Genomic DNA, 22001 nt, shown 5'->3' with positions numbered 1-22001 from the left:
TTTCTCTCCCTCTCTCCTTCCCTTCCTGTCTAAAGATAAATAAATAAAATCTTTTTTAAAAGTGCTCTTAAAAAGACATATAACTTGCAAAGGTATGCATCTATTTTTCCCTTTGATCCTCTCTCCCTTCCTTCTAATAAGCAATTTTTGAAGGTCTGGTATGGGATATACCTGGTAGAGAAAAACCACACAGTAAAAATCTCTGCTCTCATGGGAGCTCCAGTGTTGATGAGGAAAACAACAAAATAAGTAAAATATATAGAATTTTGGTGATAATTAGGGCCATGCCACACATAAAACAAGAAAGGTGAGTATAAGTGTTCCAGATGGGAACAATTATAAATAAGGTGGTCGGGGAAGGTTTTATTAAGAAGGTAACATTTTATCAAAGTTCTGATGTTTCTGAGGGGAAGTGTCCCAGGTAAAGGGAACAGCAGGTAATGAAGTGGGGCCTTCATTATGCACTGTCAAGGAATGCATAGCCAAGACACCAGTTTGGATAAAACAGGGCGAGGGAGGGAGGAAGCAGTCCAAATGCGTAGGTCAGAGAAGTAACAATGTATGTATGTGGGAAGTGGGTGCTGAATGCCGTCTGAATAATCTCGGTGCAGTCATGGTTAGAATCTTCAGTAGTTTAATCTGAGAGTAATTCAGCATCTCCTACTGACTTAAAATTCTAGGTTGTTCTATCGAATTTTCAATGCCAATTTATCTGCAGTAATGCCCATTATAATATAACAGCTTTTCATTTCTTAAAATGCATGGAGTGAACAAATCTGTACAGACCTTAAAGTCATTTATATTGCAAAATGTATAATTTTTGTCCTGTCAAAAGATTTTGGAACGCAGAATTTGGGTGAAGAGTGAACCCAGACAGCAAATATTAAATCTTTTTAAACAAATAACCTGAAAGAAATAAAGATATTAACAGATGAAATAGTAAATTTATTATTTTATTAAAGTATATCAATACCTAGAAACAATAAAGAATACATTGTAAATATGGATACAAAACAAGTCCAGCTTCACTTGTAATTCAAATGTTTGTTAAAGTATATCAGTGGAAACGACCATAAATTTGTTAACTATAAATGCCACTGCATATATTACAAGAATATAAAACTTTAAAGTCTTCTGGTTTAAACTCTTAAATAACTACATGTGACTGAATATGCTCAGGATCCTTTGGGCAGAAAAATCAACTATTCACAGTTACCTGACAAAACTAAATAATTTGTTGTGCTACATTTGTTATTTCAGAACAAATGTAGCTTTGCTTATAAAGGTATCAATTCATTGAGTTAACTCACTGAGTAAGATTATATGACAATACTCTGATTTTTATCTGTTACTTTCAAGAATCTTTGGAGAAATTACCTTTGTGGGAAACTTGCTATATACAGTTGAACCATTTATATTACTAATAATCAGGTGACAAATTCAGAAGGTTTCCCCACCATCAGTGAAATTATCAATCAGAATGGAAATATGTACCCTAGGTTACATGATACATATTCATACTATATGAATGTTGTATATTCATACATTTTAGTCAACAGGAAAGAAGTTATGCACAAGTAAAACTGCAATGACGACTTTAAATACTACACTCCATTTTCCCTGAAATCTTTTAATACAGGGTCTAAATTTTATCCAAAAGAATCCATGAAAAAGATTTCTTCAGCTTTCAAAATTTAAATATTTTTTGGTTTTCAATACAAACTATATATCATCACAAGCCTATATTAAAACATAAAGTTAGCAAAATGTTTTAAAAATATTATCCTCAAATAAATAGAATTATATTTTCCAGTCTTTTTTCTGATCATCTTTCTCAGGTTGCTAGGAAGGCTTTATATTTTATTTCTTTTTAATGTTTAAAAACAAAAGATATTTTCAGCCCTGGCTGGCGTAGCTCAGTGGATTGAGCGCGGGCCTGCGAACCAGACAATCGCGGTTCGATTCCCAGTCAGGGCACATACCGGGGTTGCAGGCCGGTTCCCTGCAGGCCAGTTCCCAGCAGGGGATGCACAAAAGGCAACCATACGTTGATGTTTCTCTCCCTCTCTCCTTCACTTCCCCTCTAAAGATAAATAAATTAAATTTAAAAAAAAAAGATATTTTCATTTCCTCCTTTCTTTTGAAAAATTGCAGAAAAATCTATTTTAAAATCGAGGTAAAAACTCCTTGAAATATTTTCCCTCTCTCTCAAAACAGACATATATTTGGTATATATTTTTATTTATAATATGTGAGATAAAGAATAATGATAAAATTCCTTTTTATAAATAACCAGGTATGACAGAGTGACTTATATCCATGGGAAACACAATAGATATATTATATATTCATATATATGACCCAACATTGCCTTATATATCCCTAATTTAAAAGACTGGATTACATTTGTTGATGTATTTTAGATATAGCAAACTGCCATCATTTCAGATAAAATGAAATAGATGCTCAAAGCATTTCTGTAGGTGATACCTGCTTGCACCACAACCAAATAACTACAGGCACCATCTAAGCATACAAAACACAGACATAAGTAACATACTATCCATTATGAACAAATTCCATTCAAGGCTTCAAATTTAATGGCTGATAACAGCACCTACCAAAAGAAAATGCACTTAAATAAATGTTTTTACGTGACTGGAAAAGGTTCATCCTGAAAACGCTCAGCAATACTGACTATGGAGACATTATACATCAGCCTCATATTTAGGACAATTCTATCTGCCTTTGTTGGCTTCAGAAAAGTCACTGTAGGTTGATTACATTTATACTGCCCAACAGAAGCAAAGTTCATAGTGTTGCATGTGATGGCATCTTGTCAACCTGTAAGTGATCTCAAAACATAATTTGCACTGATCACTTCTACTTTTTTGCCCCTGACAGCATAAGAAAGCCTGCTTCCTCAAATACACAGATGTGCTTAATGTGCACTTTCTAACTTACATATGGGAATATACTAGATTATGTGTTTAAGAGGAACTGACTTTCTTAATATCCAAATGACAACAATACTTTCTAAGTCATAAAAAGAGTTACTTAAAAGCTATTAAATAAATCCTATCATAATTATTATATTAATTTTAAGTGCGCTTTATTTTGAATAAGTCAAAAAATACCTTTAAGCAAATTTATAGCGTTCAGCCTTGCCAATATGGAGACTTAATACTTCATTTTTATTTTTATTTATTTTATTTTTTATTATTGTTTATGCTGTTACAATTGTCCCAATTTTTCCCCCTTTCCACCCCTCTGCCTAGACCATCCCCCTGGAGACTTAATATTTTAAAAAGAAACTATTCAAGGCCTCTGGCCAGAGATGAAATTGTAAATAATTTTAGGCTTTCTAACAATATTTAAAATTCTTTATAAAACCATAACCCTTCTTTCCTTAAAAATATGTTGTCTAGTAGAATATTGAACTTAAAAACAGATCATTAAACAAATCACATCTAAAAAAATGATCGTTCAGTATAAAATATTTTTCCACAGATCCAAGAAGATCATAAAATTATGCCATGGGACCCAAAAACGGAATGCTAGGAGCCCAGGATAAAAAGCATACAGTGTTGGAGACCAGCTTCACCTAATCAAAGCACCATAAACTCATAATACTGTCAGGGAGAAAAATCTACACAAAACCCTAAAATATAAATCCAGGGAGTATAATTAAATTTAAAAAATCAAAATGAAAAGTGAATACATTTACATAAAGGACATAAAAATTCTGTGAATACTATAACCACTACATACATATTATATAAACCTTCACATTTTGGTTACCTCTTTTGGAAGGTTTAAGGTGTTGGTTTTTAATCTTAAATTATTTATAAAGAAATTTATCTCCCTCTGAAATGGTAAGTCAAGTAGCATTTCAAGTTTCTTCCTTCATGGATACAGTTGCTGGAATAGAAAAGTACCAAAAGTCTTAATTAACTGATTTAATCTTTCCATGTTCTAACATAGATTTTAAATTTAAACACTTTTTCTTGTACATAATCACTTTTTGGAATACATTGTTTTTCTCCCTTAGCAAATCAAAGCAGCATTTAATCACACATTATAATATCAAAGAAAATAATATAATTTTTAAAATTATTTATAGACTAGCTCAGGACAATCAATTGACCCCATTTTCACTTGAAAAAATCCAAGAAAAAAAGGAAGTTTTTATTACCATACTCTATAAAAAAGGGGAAAGGTGGTTATAGAGGCCAACCCAGACATTACTTGTCCGTCGTCCACTAGTGTAACTCACGACTGTTGTCCCCTTCTAACTCCTGTATTCTGTCACACTCGGTGCTTTCTTTGCCCTCTTGATACGTACGAAGCTGCTCCATGAAGCCAGAATTTGGACATATGGAAGGCCTTGCACTTTTCACCAAAGAAAAAGCGCTGGTGAATGAGATTTCTTCAGAATTCATCAGGAAGCCTATTACAATCGCAGCTGCCCTGGAGACCCCTGCATTACAGTGAACAAGAACCACTCCTTCCTGCAATAAAACCAAACAAAACTCTTCACTATTCTTTTAGGAAAGGTTATTAACTCGATGGTACATTCTTATACTCATAAAAATTATAAAATAAAAATATTCATTTTATCAATTTATTCACTTCTCAAATACAGTTCATTGTAAGGAAAAAATGGAAAAACCGATCAATCAACAAACCAATACCTCCTCTTTCCACCTCCCAAGATTGAAGTGCTTTGATGGTATATTTGTAATTCTGAAACAGTATCTTTTGTTAAACTGAAGTAATCCAGTACAGTACATAAAAGGCATAATAACTTAGCCACATATCTATAAATAAGAGAGAAATTACAGGAAATATATGTGGAACCGAGAAGAAAACCATAATCATAAACTAAACAGAAAGCCTGAGACGTTCTATGTACACATAGTGTTTCTATAAAACTAGTGTTATCAGCATGGAAATCTGGGTGTAAAATGATCAGGAGACACAAAATTCCCTTCCCTTAGATATATTCTGGACGGAAGTATCTTAAAAAAATACTTAAGCTCATCAGGTAGTAAATGATGACACAAACAGCTTTCGAAAATGTGAAGTGGAAAAAGTAATTAGACACCAGCATGAGGTCAATAAATGAATAACGTTTCAGGTAACTTGAAAATGATACATTACAAGTGAAAAGAAACACACTGTAAGACCAATGCTGATGGGGTAATATTGCATTAATAATGAATGTGATAGATCTGATGGAACACCATCGATACAGGTTGGCTTATTTCAGGCTTTTAAAAAGTTAATGATCTGAATGAAATGGAGTGAGCTGTGAGCACACACTGCAGAACTAGACAATTTAGTTACTTCATTTCCTGGTCCTTCTTTTGGTACAACACCGAAGAAAGATGGAAACAAGGCAAGGGGAAAACAACAAAACTTAGAACTAAAGACTCTCTACCCAGAGCACATATTAGCAACACTATGTTTATAGTTCATTGCATTAGTTTACTTTTGCAAGGCAGTTTTCTCAGATTCATAAATCTGTTGCAAAAATCCTTTGCCAGATCTGTTGTAACAAATTTTCAAGTGCATCTCATTTCAAAAATGCCAAATGATCCACAACAAAATTATCCTCATATCAAAAAGATAATCTCAATTGGTTTCATATATATAGAGATGTTAGGATCCCAATATAAAACATAGGCTTTACAAGTTAGGACATACCATGGGGAATTCTAATACAACTTGCCCAGAAATGTTTTACACACCTCCTTAGAGTCTCTTGGTACCACCATCTCATGCACCCTAAGCTGGCTCCCCCTCAGCCATCACTTCTATGGCCAACTGCTCCTTTTAGGCCTGTTGAGTTTTGCTTCCCTACAGAGTCCTGGCTCTTCCCAGTGGCAGTCTCTGCATAGACAGGTACATCCTGAGTTCTGGATTCTCTTGCTGCTTCTGAACTTGGATAGAAAGTCACACCACAGGGCGCTGGGTTTGGCTTCAAGGTGGCTGCTGAAGCAGTCAAGTGCTGTACCCTGGAACTGTGGGACTCCATTCCACAATTGTTGTGGAATTCTCAATTCCACAAAGTGTTGTGGGAAATAGTTTATTCCCCATGGGTAAACTTTGACCAGTGGGGAACAGGAGCCAACACACAGCCAGGCAGATAAATTCTCCGCCCTCCCTCCCAAATTCTGTATTGAGGTTTCCTTGCACTCCCTGCCCAGAGGTATTCTGGGTGGTAGGGAAGGTGCACCAGGCTATGTCACTGTCAGTTCACTGTGAAGCTGTACTCAGCAGGGTCAGCACATCACCTTATGTTGCTTCTCATCCTTCCCTGAATCACTTCCTCCCCCTCACATTCTCACTGCCTGGCAATTGCACCTCTCAAATGAAGTATCAGCTCTTAATCCTTGTCTCAGGTTCTGTTTTTCAGGAAATCCAAGCAAAGGACCATTTTAATTAACTGTAACTCTTTCCACTTTTGACCTACAACATGTACATATCTTCTAATGTTAAATATGAATATGAATGCTGTCTACACTTTACTATCTTAAGGCATATTCTACCTTTCCATAGAGAAATAGCTAATACAGGGACATTATCATTTTTATTTTTAACATTAATTACTGGGACCCTGAAATGTTACAATCTAGAACCTATTAAATTTTTCACAGAAGAAAAAATTGGCAAATATTAGGTTCTGTTTAGAAAACCTTTTCTCTCATCCAAATATCTGCTACTGAATAAAGTTGAATGGTAAAGTTGAACAGTTTTATATTCTCAGTGTAATATAGAAAAGGCACCTTGAGCAGTGCTGGGCACATGCAGCACTCAATAAATATCACTAAATAGAAGGAAGAGAGAGGAAGGAAGAAAGGGGAGGAAAAAAGGCAGAAAGGAGATCATTAGACAGAATTCAATTCAATTAAACATTCAATTCTAATGTTAACTGTCAATAATTGTTAAGTGTTCCTGGAGAGTTAACTTTTCTCTATAAGTGCTTCTCCATTCCCATCAATTTATCTCCCATAAATTTGGGAAGAATTACATGCTGATTTAAAATGATCTCATTTCAAGATATAACTGTGGGTAATGGCCAAACTAGAAGCCCAGTGTGTCAGTGTGTTGACTTGGATCCAGGACCAAAATCCCAGTATTACACTGTCAGTCTTCTAAAGTCAGAAAACCCAGTGGACAGTTTTTTATCAACATTTTCATACAATCTCAGGAAAGCAATACCCATTTAGAGCACCCTAAAATTCTATTGTTAAAAATGTACAGATTTAGCCCTGGCTGGTGTGGCTCAGTGGATTGAGTGCTGGCCTATGAACCAGAGGGTCACCAGTTCAATTGCCAGTCAGGGCACATGCCTGGCTTGTAGGCCACGTCCCTAGTAGGGGGTTAGCGAGAGGCAACTACACACTGATGTTTCTCTCACTCTCTTTCTCCCTTCCTTCCCCTCTGTCTAAAAATGAATTTAAAAAATCTTTTAAAAAGTGCACATTTTCACAATCCCTACCTCCTCAGCTGCAAAAAAAAATGCACATTAATCTTCACAAATACATTAATAGGACTACAGCAACTTCTACCTTATTAACCTCTACCACTTGATTATCTTGCAAACTGGTCAGTGGAAAAGTGGTTATAAACTATCAAAGAAAATCTAAGTATATAGGCACGGGAAAAGGAAAAAATTAATTAAAAAAATAAATATCTCATTGAGAAAAGAGCAATTAAAGAACTAAATAGTTGTAGGAATTAAAATATTGTTGGAGGGGAAATTTATTAATAGTGTTCTACATATTCATTACAAAAAGAATAAAGATCGGATAATGAACACATTTTTAAATTCCTGCTTTTGAAGAACTATGGATCAAAACAAAACTTACCTTCATTTTTGCTTGTTCAATAAATTCAAAACATTCTGGAAAATAAGACAGGATATTGGTTTCGGGCAGGTCCAGGATAGAAATGTTTTTATAAATAAAGTCACTGAGGAAGGCATTTTCAACTCCATATGCGACATTGAGAATATGAGTCACCTTAAAGAGAAAGAGATGATTTTTTAAAAATTCTCTTGAATTAGGTTAATTTAAAAAAAGGATGGGATGTTGATATCTGTAACAAGAATAAAGAGTTTAAGTATGATGCGCTCGATAGCACTTCCTCGAGAAAGCCTTATCTGACTGCCCCGTCTCTCACTAAGGTGCTACACATTCCCATATACTTGTCCTACTATGCCCCTCGCCACTTAAGACATTGTGCCCTTCACTGTATTAGAAACTCCACGAGGGCAGGGACCAGGTTTAGCTTGCTCACTATTATAAGCAAGCATCGTGAATGAGCAGTGACGTTGGCACAGAAAGTACTTAAAATATTTGTTAAATAAATCAATGAATCTCCAAGGGACTTCATATCCAAAACTTAACCAAGGGAAGTGCATCAGCTGCACAAACTTCCCTTCATAAGGAATAATTAGTTCTTCTTCGTAAGCACATGGTTCTCCAGAGTGGCTGCACATTCGAATCACCTGGTAAGCGTTTAAAAATATCAGTGCCACTGGGCCTCAGACTCAGAGGTTATGATGAATTAGTGTGCATGAAGGATGAAATGGGCATGAAAGCTTTCCTTTCAAATGGTACACGTAAGCAACCTCCCACTCCATGTATGCATTTGAGCCCCTTTCCTAGAACCCACCAAGCATATGGAAGGAGCCGTGGAAAGTCTACTGAGAGAACACAAAAGCTAAATAGACAAGAAAAATGAATCACTGTTTCTTGTCATAACATGCTTCTCACCGTTATTTATTCTTTCTTAGAGTACATCTTTTGGTTTTTGGTGGGTTTTTTTTTCCATCTTGGGTTTTTGCCTGACCTCGGTATTTTCATGTATTCTCTCCATATTGTAGAGGATTTGTCCAGCCCTGCCTCTCTTGCCCTGACTACCCTCGCAGGTATGGCTCTGGAAGTGCCCCACACCTCCCTCCAGCACAGCTGCCTGGATTCTGCTGGACACATGACTTAAGCTAGGTTGATCAGATTATTTGAATGATCTGCAAACTTGAGAAATGTAAGACAGGCATTGTCTCTTAAGTGCTCAGGGAAGCTGAAAATTCCTGCTTCTAAAGGAGAAGAGCAGATACATGGGGGGGGGGGGCATGACGCCAGTGGAGAGAGTAGCCATCTAGAATGGCCTTCTATTTTCTGGCATGGCCATGCTCTACCCTTGGGTTCCAGAGGTCCCCCTAAATCATCACATACATTCTCTTCCTTTCTTAGGTTTCTGTGGTTCACATCCAAAAGAATATTAAGACACTAGGGGAGCAAGGCTTCACATAGATAGAACCATAGACCATTTACTAACCCAACTGCCCTGTGGAAGTCCTCAAACATTTAATCCAGAGAAACTCTCAAATAGAGAGGTTATAGGAGAAACTAGAGAGAAGGAAGGACATTGTACTGTCCTTCTGCTTTACTGTCTCACTCCCAGTGTCCTTCTGGCCAGGATCGTATGATTCTGCCCTTAATTACATAATACCCTCAATATTTTATAATATTGATGTGTTTGCTTTTTCTTTACAACTATATTCTATATCCCCAAAAGACCAGGAATGAGGTCTGATCACTTCCAAAACACAAATGTATACAAAATATACATGTACATATATTGTATATTACATTTATATTATATATATATCATTACCTATATATCTTGCCTATACATCTCAGGATTATGGAGGAGAACAAATGAGAATCTTGGGAAAACCTGTTGAAAGGTAAAAGTGCATTACAAATATTGTGGATTATTAAGGCAATGCCTAGGTAGTTTAGCGGTTTGGAGATGCTATTTTTATGTATATTGATTGAATGGGCTTGACTGAAAAGAACGGTACTGAGTCACAGGTGGTGGTGCTGAAAGGGACCCGGCCTAAAACCCTTCTGGTCATCAAGCACATTTTCAAAACGTCCTTAACAGAGGTCCTACCAGTGGCTGCCTTTGGGATGCCCTTTATAATAAGAACAGCGAGAATAGCCCCTTTATTGAGTACTCTTATTATATGCTAGGCATACAATTTATCTCACTTAATCCTCATATTTATTATTTCCAACTTCAATAGAATTTAATTTCGAACTGGTTCAAAATTAAAACATTATGAAAAGAAGCATTGAGAATTCCTGCCTCTACCCAGTCCACTGCCTCCCACACTAGTGACAACCACAACCTCCTCTGTTGGTTTCTTGCACATTCTTTGAAATATCTTTTTGTAAATGCTTTCCTCACTCCCTTCCTACGCAGAGGCAACACCTTGTCCCATTTAGATACGTCCTAGGGCTCTTTTCATATCAGTCTTTAAAGACCCCTTTTTTGCATTACTTGTATAGCTAGTTGGTATTCTATGATGTGGGTGCGCTATTGTTTGTGTAACCAATTCCCTATGGATGGACACATGGTTTGTTTTCAATAATGTGCTATTATAAATAATTCTGCAATAAATAGCTTGGAACATTTTATGTTCCACTCAGTTTTCTAGCCTCCACAGGGCTTTATCTGGCAAACACCAGGCACTCAAGAAGTACCTTATCAATAAAGCAGCCATTATTACCACATCAAAACATTAAAATTCCTATAGAAATTTCTGAAGTGATCCTCCACGAGAGAATTTCTCCCAGTTATAACATTTTCCTTAAATGTTAGGATATCCCTTTGAAATGTGTTATGTATTTAAATCAATAAGGTTGTTTTGCAGCACCCTTCAATTTTTGTAGACACCATCTATTCAGCTGCTCGGTTTACCTCCACTTCTTCCAGCCATTTAGCAGGTCACGTGCCCAGAGACAGAGAAGGATCTTTTAAACAGCTACTTGGTTCACATCACCAGAACAAAACCAAATTTGAACTAGTGTATCATAAGAGGGGATAAATAATAACCATACTTGCCAGTGAACAAATTTATCAGTTTTTCTATTTTTCATTTTTACCCTGCGAAATGATTCCTTATTCTGAGGAAGGAATTATTACAACAAGATGAGTCCAGTTTAAGCACGGGTTGACAACTAAACATATCAAATTACTTAATGAATTGGTTAGTAGTTATTTCCCTGGGGAAATTAATTGCAAGTGTTTATAACAAAATTTTTAGCCTCAGTTCAATCATTCTTTTTTTCTCAGAGCTGGGGCAATAAAAAAAAAGTAGGACAAGGTCTCTATCTTCCAGAAGTTTGCTGAATACTAGAGGAGGGAAAAATATGTTTACTGAGGATATTATAAGACAAAGCAGAGAGGTGTGAAGAGCTGTAGGAGAGCAAAGTGTTACGAGGTCAGAAGGGAGGAATAGATGACTTAACTTGCTCCCCACTGCAAACTCTCACATTTGCTGTTCTCTCAGCCTGACGTCTGCTTGCCCTGATCTCAGCAAGCACGGCAGACTCCGTCATCAGGTCTCAGCTGAAATGTAATTCCCTCAGAAAGGCCTCCCTGACTCTTGTTGCCGCCCCCAACTCCTCCAATTGTCTCATTTGAATTCTTTCAGACAATGTATGCTCATCTCAAAGTATATTCTAAGAGCAAGGACCTTACTCCTTGTTCATTCTTGTATCTCCTGAACCTAGAAACGTGCCTAGCACTCATTTACCTCATGGGTGAGAGGCAGGGTGGCCTTCTTTAGGCTACTCCCTGCCTCTTCCAAGTCACTTCTGTTACACCCTCAGGTAACAATTCTTGCCTTTTGAAGTTGATCCAAACTGTCTGAATTTGGAGGGCGGGGCACCTGTCAGTTGGTTGAATCCCATCTCAAGTCCTACTATTACCCTGGGTGATAGTGATTTCCACTTGGGTTTAACAGTTTCCAGTGACTTTCCTCATCACTCCCCTTTAATTACACTCCTTCAAGGCCAACGCCCAAAAGTGCTCCAGGTCTGATACAATAAATTCAAACATCCCACTCTTATTTTTCCCACTCTTTTATTCAGTTCCTCCCATCAAACCTCACAAGAAACATCAACTCCATGATCTTTCCATTTTTTCTCACCCACTGGCCCCCTCTTGCCTTTACTTCCTTTTTCATTTAGCTAACGGTCCATGGTCCACCTCCCCTGCACCTGTCTGGTAAAAGTTGACTGTACACCCAGCCTGCTAAGCATTGCTGGAGAAAAGTTGCACAATATTGCAGACCAAAAATTTATGACCACCAATCTCATAAGTGCTTAGCAACTATATTTCCCTAGTAGGCTCTCTCCTTTATTCTCCCTATCAGCTTTTTCAAAACTTCCTCACTTTCCTAATAACATTCAACAATACTATCTCTTCCTTACTCCAGCAGATCACCTCACTTACTACTTTAGCATAAAGAGAAGCCATCACATAGGAACCTCCACATTTACCACCAAATTTAACAACACTGACTACACCTACACCCACATCTTCCTTCTATATTCTTACTATGATGGATGATGTAGCCCTACATCCTTTACAGGGCTCATTCTGGCACCTGTGTTTGGGGTCAGCCTGGCTACTACTTCTGTGGCACATCTTTCTGGCCATAATTCTTGCTCTATTTTTAATTCCTTCCTCTACCACCAGCTCTAAAGTGTGCTTAAAACTAAAATATCCCATCTCTCTCCCCTGGCTATTCCCATTCTCCTTTCCTTTTTTTTTTTTTTTTTCCTTTCTCTCTGCCATCATTTCTTTCATTTCTCAATCATCTGATTGCTTGCTTTACTGTCCAATTCAAATGAAACTTCTGACACAAATCGCTAATAAATTCTTTGTTGCAAAATCAAATGGATGTAATTTAGTGCTAATTTTACTTAAACTTCTGGCAACATCTGACTCTGCTGACTCTCTCCTTCTTAAAACTCTGGCCTTCTTTGGCACCCATGACACCATACTTTTTCGACTTTCCTATGACCTGTTAACTACACCTTTCTGGCTGCAAATTCTTCTTCCTTTGACCATTTCTTACAGTTTGAGATTAATTACCCAGGGTTCTGCTGTAGGCCTTCTTCTCTGTTTACTTCACACCTTTCACCAGGTGATCTTATCTAAAGATTCTAATCACTGCTTATATGCTAAAGGTTCCTAAATTTATATTTTTACCTCACTTGCACTTCAGACCCCATACATCAACACTGTCTACTGAATAACCTAATCTAGATTATCCACAGCATCTGAAATTAAAAATGTTCAAAACTGAGCTCATTCTTTTTTGTCCAAAACTTGCTCCTATTTCATGGAATGGTACCAACATTATTTAGTTACCCAAGAAAGCTAGCCATCAGCTTTGACTCCTCCTCCCTCAAACTTGCTCTCCCCTCACCCTGATCTGTAGATAATGGTTAAATTGTGAGGACTCCACCCTTTTAAAAAAAAAAAACCTCATTAATTTATCTCTACCCCTGTGGAATCCTAATTTAAGCCACTATCATCTGTTTTTGTTTTTTAGATTACTGCAACAGTCTTTTAATTAGTCTCCCATCTCTAGCTTGAAGAACCCTCCAATCTATTTTCCATACTGCCTCTAGTGAACAGTATCTCTAAAATGCAAATGTGACCCCAGGGTAGAACCTTTCAGTGGCTTTCCACTGAATTCTGACCAAATCCAAACACTCGACTCCGGCTTACACAGACTTTCATGATCTGGCTCGTGCTTACCTCTGGCCTGTCTCTTGGTGCCACTCTTTCTCACATTGTCTATATCAAGGTTACTGAAATCCTTTTCTATCCCTGAAAACTTCAACCTTTCTCTTGCCTATGGGTCCTTACACAATCTGTTTCTTCCATACTCTGATGCTCCCTCCCCACCCACTGTTCTGTCTGCTTCCTCTCCGTGCCCTTTCAGAGCAAAACTTCAATGTCACTTCCTCCAGGAAGAATTCCGTCCTTCCTATCCCTAGCCCAACCGGACCCAACCCAAAGCAAATACAGGTTAAGAGCATTATCTTCTATGCCCTCCAGCGGCAATCTGCACTTACTCATCAAAGCACACAGGGCACACTGTTTGTCTTTCATCCTGCCCTGCCCCTCAAATCATCAGTGTCATGTGAACAAGAACCTCTTGCATTCCTCAAACCATAGCAATTCCATGACTCTGAAGTAGAGTTTATCAAAACAATAGACAGCTAGAAAAATTTTTGAGTAAATATTGAAATAAGTAATAAATCACATCAGCCTCAGCTGGTGTGGGTCAGTAGACTGAGTACCAGCCTGCGAACCAAAGGGTCGCCAGTTGGATTCCAAGTCAGGTCACATGCCTGGGTTGCAGGCCAGATACCCAGTAGGGGCACTGGAGAGGCAACCACACATTGCTCTTTCTCTCCCCCTCTTTCTCTCTCCCTTCCCCTCTATCTAAAAATAAATAAATAGCCCTGGCTGGTGGGGCTCAGTAGATTGAATGCTGGCCTTCGAATCTGGGGGTCACTGGTTTGATTCCCAGTCAGGGCACATGCCTGGGTTGCAGAACAGGTCCCCAGTGGGTGGTGCATGAGAGGCAACCACACTTCGATGTTTCCCTCCCTTCCCCTGTCTTTAAAAATAAATAAATAGATAAAACCTTTAAAATAAATAAATACATAAAATCTTAAAAAATAATAATAAATTGCATCAGTTGTATGGGGGAGGGTGGGAGGAAATGGCATTGAGGAAGAAGTGGTATATGAGTATGAGTTAGGACTCAAGGCCTGGGTAGGTCTTAGTCAAGAAGAGGGGAAAAATTTATACCACACCAAGGAACTACACAAGCAGAGGCAAGAAGATGTGCTTCCAAAGCCAGGTTCAAGAGGCTATGTGAAGGAAGATAGGGAGAATATGAAACTGGAAAGATGGACTACAAATCCACATATTGGAATTAGGAGTAATAATTTTGTAACTTTATGAAAATGACAGGCAAAAATGTTACCAATTAAACTCTGAAATGGACCAAAACAGTTTTTCCTAAATAAATGTAACATTTAATAAATGTAACTTTCTCTAAGTGGTGCTAGACCTGAAACATTTTTTTTTACCTTGTGCTTTTTCAGTGTATCCAGGTCATGAGCAGCATCTTGTGAGCCTATAAGAAATAAATCATATCACCTTGAACATAAAAATAATCATCCTGACTTTTTATCCAATTTTTGCCACAATTCTGTTAGTTTTTCATTTGTTTTAAGAAATACAACTTGGGAGGACCTCATTCTAAGTTTCTGAAAGAAGTGTGGTAATAATTACAAAAATACTCACATCGTATATACTCTTAGACTAAGATATCCCACTTTCAGGAATTTGTCTTAAAAGTTCTGGATGTTACAAAGATCAGCTATCAGGATGTTTATTATAGTATTGTTTGTAATACCAGAAAAATAAAACAACCACCTAATTATAGGTTGTTTTTAAACTTATTAAAAAACAAAGCCCAATAATAAGCATTGGGTTAAATAAAAGATGGTCCAATTGAGTAGTGAAATATGTAGATACTAGAAGTGACCAATGTAGAAGAATATTTAGAGTATGGAAATGTATTAGGTGGTAAAAGCAGGTTACAAAATATCACCATCCATTCTTGTAATAACAAAAAAATGTGTATGCTTAAAATGGACAGGAAATACATAGAACAAAATGTTAGTGTAATTACAGGTGATTTTTTCACACTTATTTGTAATTTTTACAATAAATATTTGTTTTGAAACAAACAAAGGATTTGTTTTAAAAAAAGATATTTTAAAAAAGACAGTACCAGCTGGTTTGGGAACACCCAAACAGACTTAGTACCAGTTGGTTTGGGAACACCCAGTAGATTTAAGCAAACAATGTTGGTCTGTAGAATTCCACCCACATGCTGTGCACCAGGAGGGCTGTATCCTTTTACGGTTTCTGTCAAAGTTGGCTTTCCAGATTTGTGACGCTTGGAAGTGGACTCTAAATAATAAGCAATTTCTTACAAGTGAATAACTAGTTAAAATAAAGTGAATTATACAATTAGAAAAATAGGATATTTATTATTCAAGTATTTTACTCTCCCACATTAGGTTCTAGTTTCATAAATAATATTCTTCTTACCTTACCTATCTGGGAAATCTGCCAACTTCTATGACATGATTTTAGGTAGCTGAAAAGCCAGTGAGTGTGCTGGTTGGTCAATATTCTCTTGGAATACAAAGCTCACAGACTCCTCACTGAGCTTACATTCAACTTTATTCTGCCTCAAAGTTAGCCTATCAAAATATTACCATTTGTTAAAGCTGAATGGTGAACACATGGTGGTCTGTTATAGTATTGTCTGGAATTTTCTATGCATTTGAAATACTCTGTAATTTTATTTTATTTTAAATATTTGTCTATTTTTAGAAAAAGGGAAGAGAAGGAGAAAGAGATGGAGAGAAACATCAACGTGAGAGAGAAACAGTGATGGGCTGCCTCTCCTATGCACCCCAATAGGGGATCCAACCCACAAGCCAGGCATGTGCCCTAAGAATCAAACCAGCAACCTTTCACTTTGTGGGGGGCTACGCCCAACCAACTGAGCCACACCAGTCAGGGCAACACTCCAAAATTTTTTAAAGTTTCTCAATTTTTTATCAAAAGGCCTAAACACCTGGGCCAGGTGGGGAATTGGATCAAAAGACTTCATTGGAATTTGGTAATTTAAAATGCACTCATGTTTTAAATAATAATTCTACTCTTACTAGTCCTTAAAATAAAAAGAAAAATCTATTAATGAAATCCTTTCCTATATCTTATCAGGGGTGTCCAACCTGTAGCCCACGGGCCACACAGGGCCCAGGATGGCTGCGAATGCAGCCCAACACAAAATCGTCAATTTACCTAACATATTGTAAGATTTTTCTTGTGATTATGTGTTGCAATCAATGTATTTAAATGTGTGGCCCAAGACAACTCTTTTTCTTCCAGTGTGGCTCAGAGACACCAAAAGTTTGGACACCCCTGCAACCGTTATTATACTTTGATCATTTCCATTAAACATATACATATACACATGCCAAAAGAATAGGTCTATCATATTTCAGAGGTGGCTGCCATATTTTGAAAGTGAATTCCAGAGTATGAATATGTTGATAAAAATTTAATATTCTTGCGACAAAAAAATGCCACTTGCATGTTCTTTTTAAACAATAAGAAAATTACAGAGTGTTAATAGTATAGAGGAACAAAATTTTAGCCAACACAAATGGACTTCAGGTAATAGTTTGTATGTTTCATCTAATACTTACTAGTATTCAAGTTCATTCTCTCTAAATTCTAGATATAAACATCAATTTTATTCCAATTTTAAATGGCTACTTTGTGTTGCAGTCTTGTATTAAACTGTTATTGGTAAAACAGTTACTATTACAAGAAATAAAGACTAAATGCTATGTTTTGACATGTTATTAAAACCTTTGTTTTGTTAAAGTAGTATACTATCCTTTTATAAACTATCTTACTCAAGATTTAAAAACAAGTATCAAATTTGCCCTTGTCAAGTATATTAGTTAGTTGGAGCATCGTCCTGATATGCCAAGGTTGTAGGCTTGATGCCCAGTCAGGACACATACAAGAATAAACCGATAAATGCACAAATAAGTGAAACAACAAATTGATGTCTCTCTCTCTCTCTCAAATCAATAAATAAAAATTAAAAAGAATAAAAATAAATACCAATTTTAAGAATTTGATTATTTTAATGGTGGCTTCATGAATCTGTACCTGTGCTAAAATTCATAGAACTGAATACTAAGCCAATTTAACTGTATGACAATTTTTTAAATAATAAAAAAGAAGTTGAATAGGGTTAGAACTAAAATAGGTGTAATGATAATAATAATAATTTATAGTTATATTGTACATTGACAAAAATTGCTAAAATTCATTATCTTGGCCCAGTCTTATTATGAAATTATTACAGATGCAATAAATGATTTAAAAATAATACAGGGGTGGGAAAGAGTGGGTTTGCAGTTATAATACAAATAAATAATAAATGGCAATACAAAAATAAAATTTGTTTTGTGTATTCACAACTGTAACCTACTTTTGCCCACCCCTGCATATATTACATGTTGTTGGAGTTGAGACCTTGAACAAGTTCAATGGTTTGCAAACATAATATATGTATTATAAAAAACAGGCTACATAAGATCTCCAGAATCCTGTTTCTATTTCTTGAGATTTTTTTTACAAAAACAGCAAATATTGTATAAATTGTGATATATCTTAATTTACAAATCACTTTACACCATTATAAAAAAAAAACAAAAACACTTTATTACATCACTAAAAAAAATAACTGATATTCCAAAGAGAAGTATTTTATTTGATAACGTTTGTGGGAATGACTGTTCATAGACAGAAATAGGAGTATAAATTAATAGGATAAGTTAACAATATTTGTGAAAGAATTTTACAAAATAAAGAGCTATACAAATTTAATGTACTACCTGTCTCCCCCAAATATTAAACTTCCTAGGTCTTAGACATCCTCTATAATCTCATAAAAGATCCCAAGCTTTTCACCTAGAATTTAAGAGAAGATCTCAAAATGTCACCAACTGGGACTTCTTAACAGAATGACTATAACAAAATAATAAGTGCAGCATTTAACTACCCAAGAAAAACAGAATTTTCTACTTTTATAAATCAAGTTCGCCCCAAGAAAAGTGGTAGTGACTTTTGTTGTAAAAATGTAATTTGCAAAACCTAGGACAAAAATGCTCACTGAGATCTTTTAGCAACCTGATTGACTGTTCAAGGGCCTATGTATGATTTTTGAATGGCAAAAGCTTGTTTGAATTTATGAACCACCTTATAAAGGACAGATTATATTTTTAAAACATAGAATATATTAAAATTACATTTTCAAAAGTCAGATCATAATTTATATAAGTATATTTATTCTATTTAGCTCTCTATTTTCTTTACTACCCACCAAAAACATAAGTTAATTGGCATGCTGTGCTGGGTTGGAGTTGTGCTTCTTTGAAGAGGTGAAGGAAGCTCTTGAAAGCAACCTAGAAACAATTCCCATCTCCAGAAAGAAACCTAGTTTGCTCAGAAACAACCCCTGCATCATTCATGTGGAAGGACCTTAGATGTAATCATCCAAGGGTCCCTAAAGAATAAGACACTTGTAACTGGGCAGAAAAAGGTCAATCCACTTTTCAGAAAAAAAGGAGGTTGTGCCTGATGAAAATATCCCAATTCCTGGTGTAGAGAAGGGGACCAAATAAGGACTAGTTTCACAAGCCCTTCCCAGGACTCTCCTAGGGTCCTGGGAAGGCTTCCAAGGCCAATCGGAGAATACTGCTGTCATCCACTCACTTTGGATAAGTCTAGATCAGCGATTTTCAACCTTTTTCATCCCATAGCACACATAAATTAATTATTAAAATTCTGCAGCACACCAAAAAATACATTTTGTGCTGATCTGACCAAAAAAATAGGTATAACTGTATTCGTTCACACTGGATGACTATTGTTGCATTAGCGGTCATTTTTTTTTATTTGACAATATAAGGGAAAAGAGGTCAGTGCCCCTGACTAAAGTCAGGTATTGCATGTTTTAAAAATTCTTGTGGCCCACCAGTGTGTCTGCTGTAACACACCAGTTGAAGATCACTGGTCTAGGTAAAAAAAAATAATAATAAGCAAAATTTAAAATTCTACAATAATTTCAAACCATTATTACTCACAATGGAAGCCAAATAACTGAAAAATGTGCCTGGACATATTCCTTCCTAGAAATGGTTTGCAAATCCTGGATGAACCTTCCAGACTAGCTAGATGGCCCAATTAATTTTTCACTGGGCTGCAGAAACTATTTGCAGATATTTATTTGGTGAATTTAACAATAGCTCATGTAACAATTCGTATAATAGACAACACAATAACAACTCATATGTATACAGCAATTGATTTGTTTCAAAAGCTTTTCACAAAAGAAAATAAAACTTTTACAACAACCTCAGAACAACCCTATGAGATAAGCAGATACTGTTACTTCGCTTTACAGGTGGCTTTTCAGGAGGCCCAGGAAGATAAAAGACTTGTACTAGCTCATCTAGTAAGACAGAGGCACAGCAGCGCTGAAAACCTGGACTCTCTGAGACAGTCCATATATCCATGGAGAACAGGAGTCAATCAGATTTGAGTTTGATGTCTAGCTGTTATTTACTTGAACAAGTTACTTTACAAATCTTAAATCCAGTTCCCATCTGTAAAATGGAGCTGATAATCCCTTCTTCACTTCTTTCAAAGGAAGTGAGATGCTGTGTGCACTTCACACAATCCCTGGCTATTTCTGGACTTCTAGTCCAGGTGTGGCTTCATAAATATTGATGAGTTCTTTCCAAGTCTTAATTTCTCTATTTATAAATGAAAAACTATTCAAACCGACCTGAAAACATTGTTGACTATTTTTTTAAAGAATACTGTACTGTATTATTGCCTAGCTAACAATAATATAAAAGTTGATACATTTATATCTGTACTTCGCTTGCTATTTACAGATTAATCTGTGTATAGAAAATCAGTAATTTCCATGATACATACAAAAAATCATAAAATCATCAGACTCATAGCTATAAAAGTCCTCCTTTTCCTTAACAGTCTGTAAACTGCCACCATGGGCAGATGTGGTCTCAGGAGGCATGCATTCCCTATGGTTTGTAAGAGCAGAACAAGCAAACAAGCACTTGACTATTTCAGGTACTAACTTTTCAATAACTTTAAGTTGAAACTTGAAGCTTTGCCTAATAAGAGCATTCTTTCAAATTTGATTTTTCAAAAGTTAGGTCCTTTTATAATTAAAGAAAATACTACATTAATGTCTTATCCTCCAGAGAAGTTAGAAAAACAAAAAGAAAGCTTTTCTAAAAATTCAAATACCAGGTACTGTGTGCTACTGGCACCTACACTTCCTGTGGATTTATTGTGGGGGCAGAGACATTTCTATCTAGCTAATGGAAATCTCATGTCTAAAAAAGGAAACATTTGAACTCTCCGCCAGGACAGCTGATAGTACAAACTATTACATATTAAGGGGAATAATGATAAAGTAATATGATCAAAGGCCTCAATGACAAGTCAATATACTCACCCAGGAGCAACCACGGCTTAATAATGCCAACTTGCAGGTCCAAGCTAAGATCCTGCACATAACCACAAGCACCCCCACCGCTCGGCTCTACTTCTTCCACAACATGAATTCTGGCATCTTTCCATGTTTCTATTATTTTCTTTCCAGTTAACGTTGTCACCCTGGTGCATTGCTTCCTGAGATTATTCCGGGAGAATGCTTTAATTTCCTGGTTAAGGGAGTGCATTACATGAGCAATGACTAGGAACAAACACAAGCAATTCCAGCCAGCACAGAAAAGGGGTGAACTGCCCGTCCCTTGACGCTCAGGTAACAAACGCAGCCTCAGGGGTGCACCGCCCTCAGGTAACAATAGCAAACAACAAACCCCCGAGAGACCGACTTCCGGCTCGCTTTTTCCCCAGCGCCCAAATGTAAGACAAATTCTGATTGGACCTTGAGAAACAGGCGCCGATTGGATGCCCTTTGGTCAATGGAAAACCTGCGTTTTACCTGTAGGTTCAAGGAATCCACCAGATTGTTTTCTTACTGGTGCTGTTTAAATCTAGATTTATGAGATTTAACTGGAGAGAAAGCTGGTATTTCCGAACTTTTCAAAAGCAGTGATTTTCTTCTATGTTTGACTTGTGCTAGTGAACGAGGTGATATGGACTGACCTGGGTATTGAGCCTGCTTTATTCAGCAAGACGGCTTAGTCACAGTACAAACCTTCCTGCCCCCCAGAGCCGTCCTGCCTGCCTGCTTTTAGGTTAATCCACGCGGGTCTACAGCAGACAATCAAAGTTATTTCTCACTTTCTGCCCTTCGCACCTCCTTTTTCTGCTGTTACTGCCCACAGGACGTTTTGTGCATTTGTGAAATAACAATTTACATAAAATCTGCAAAGATTTTTTAAGTTTTAAAATTATTTCTGTATGCAGATTGACAAGAGCTTAAAACATATTTT

At 36.6% G+C, this 22001-nt stretch overlaps 1 protein-coding gene across 1 annotated transcript; it reads right to left on the bottom strand.

Moving 5' to 3' along the window:
• Positions 1-979: 979 nt before the first annotated feature.
• On the bottom strand, positions 980-21437 carry DUSP19 (dual specificity phosphatase 19). Its single transcript, XM_037154104.2, has 4 exons — positions 21056-21437; positions 14988-15034; positions 7878-8030; positions 980-4511 (listed from the first exon to the last, which is right to left on the bottom strand). Exons 1-4 carry the CDS (start codon positions 21279-21281, stop codon positions 4263-4265), a joined length of 675 nt encoding a protein of 224 aa, XP_037009999.1. The 5' UTR covers positions 21282-21437; the 3' UTR covers positions 980-4262.
• Positions 21438-22001: the final 564 nt, after the last annotated feature.

Source organism: Artibeus jamaicensis, unplaced genomic scaffold (assembly GCF_021234435.1).
Source record: "Artibeus jamaicensis isolate MK-2021 breed Jamaican fruit bat unplaced genomic scaffold, CSHL_Jam_final contig_391, whole genome shotgun sequence".
NCBI classification, from domain to species: Eukaryota; Metazoa; Chordata; class Mammalia; order Chiroptera; family Phyllostomidae; genus Artibeus; species Artibeus jamaicensis.
This window is presented reverse-complemented; position numbering and strand designations above follow the sequence as displayed.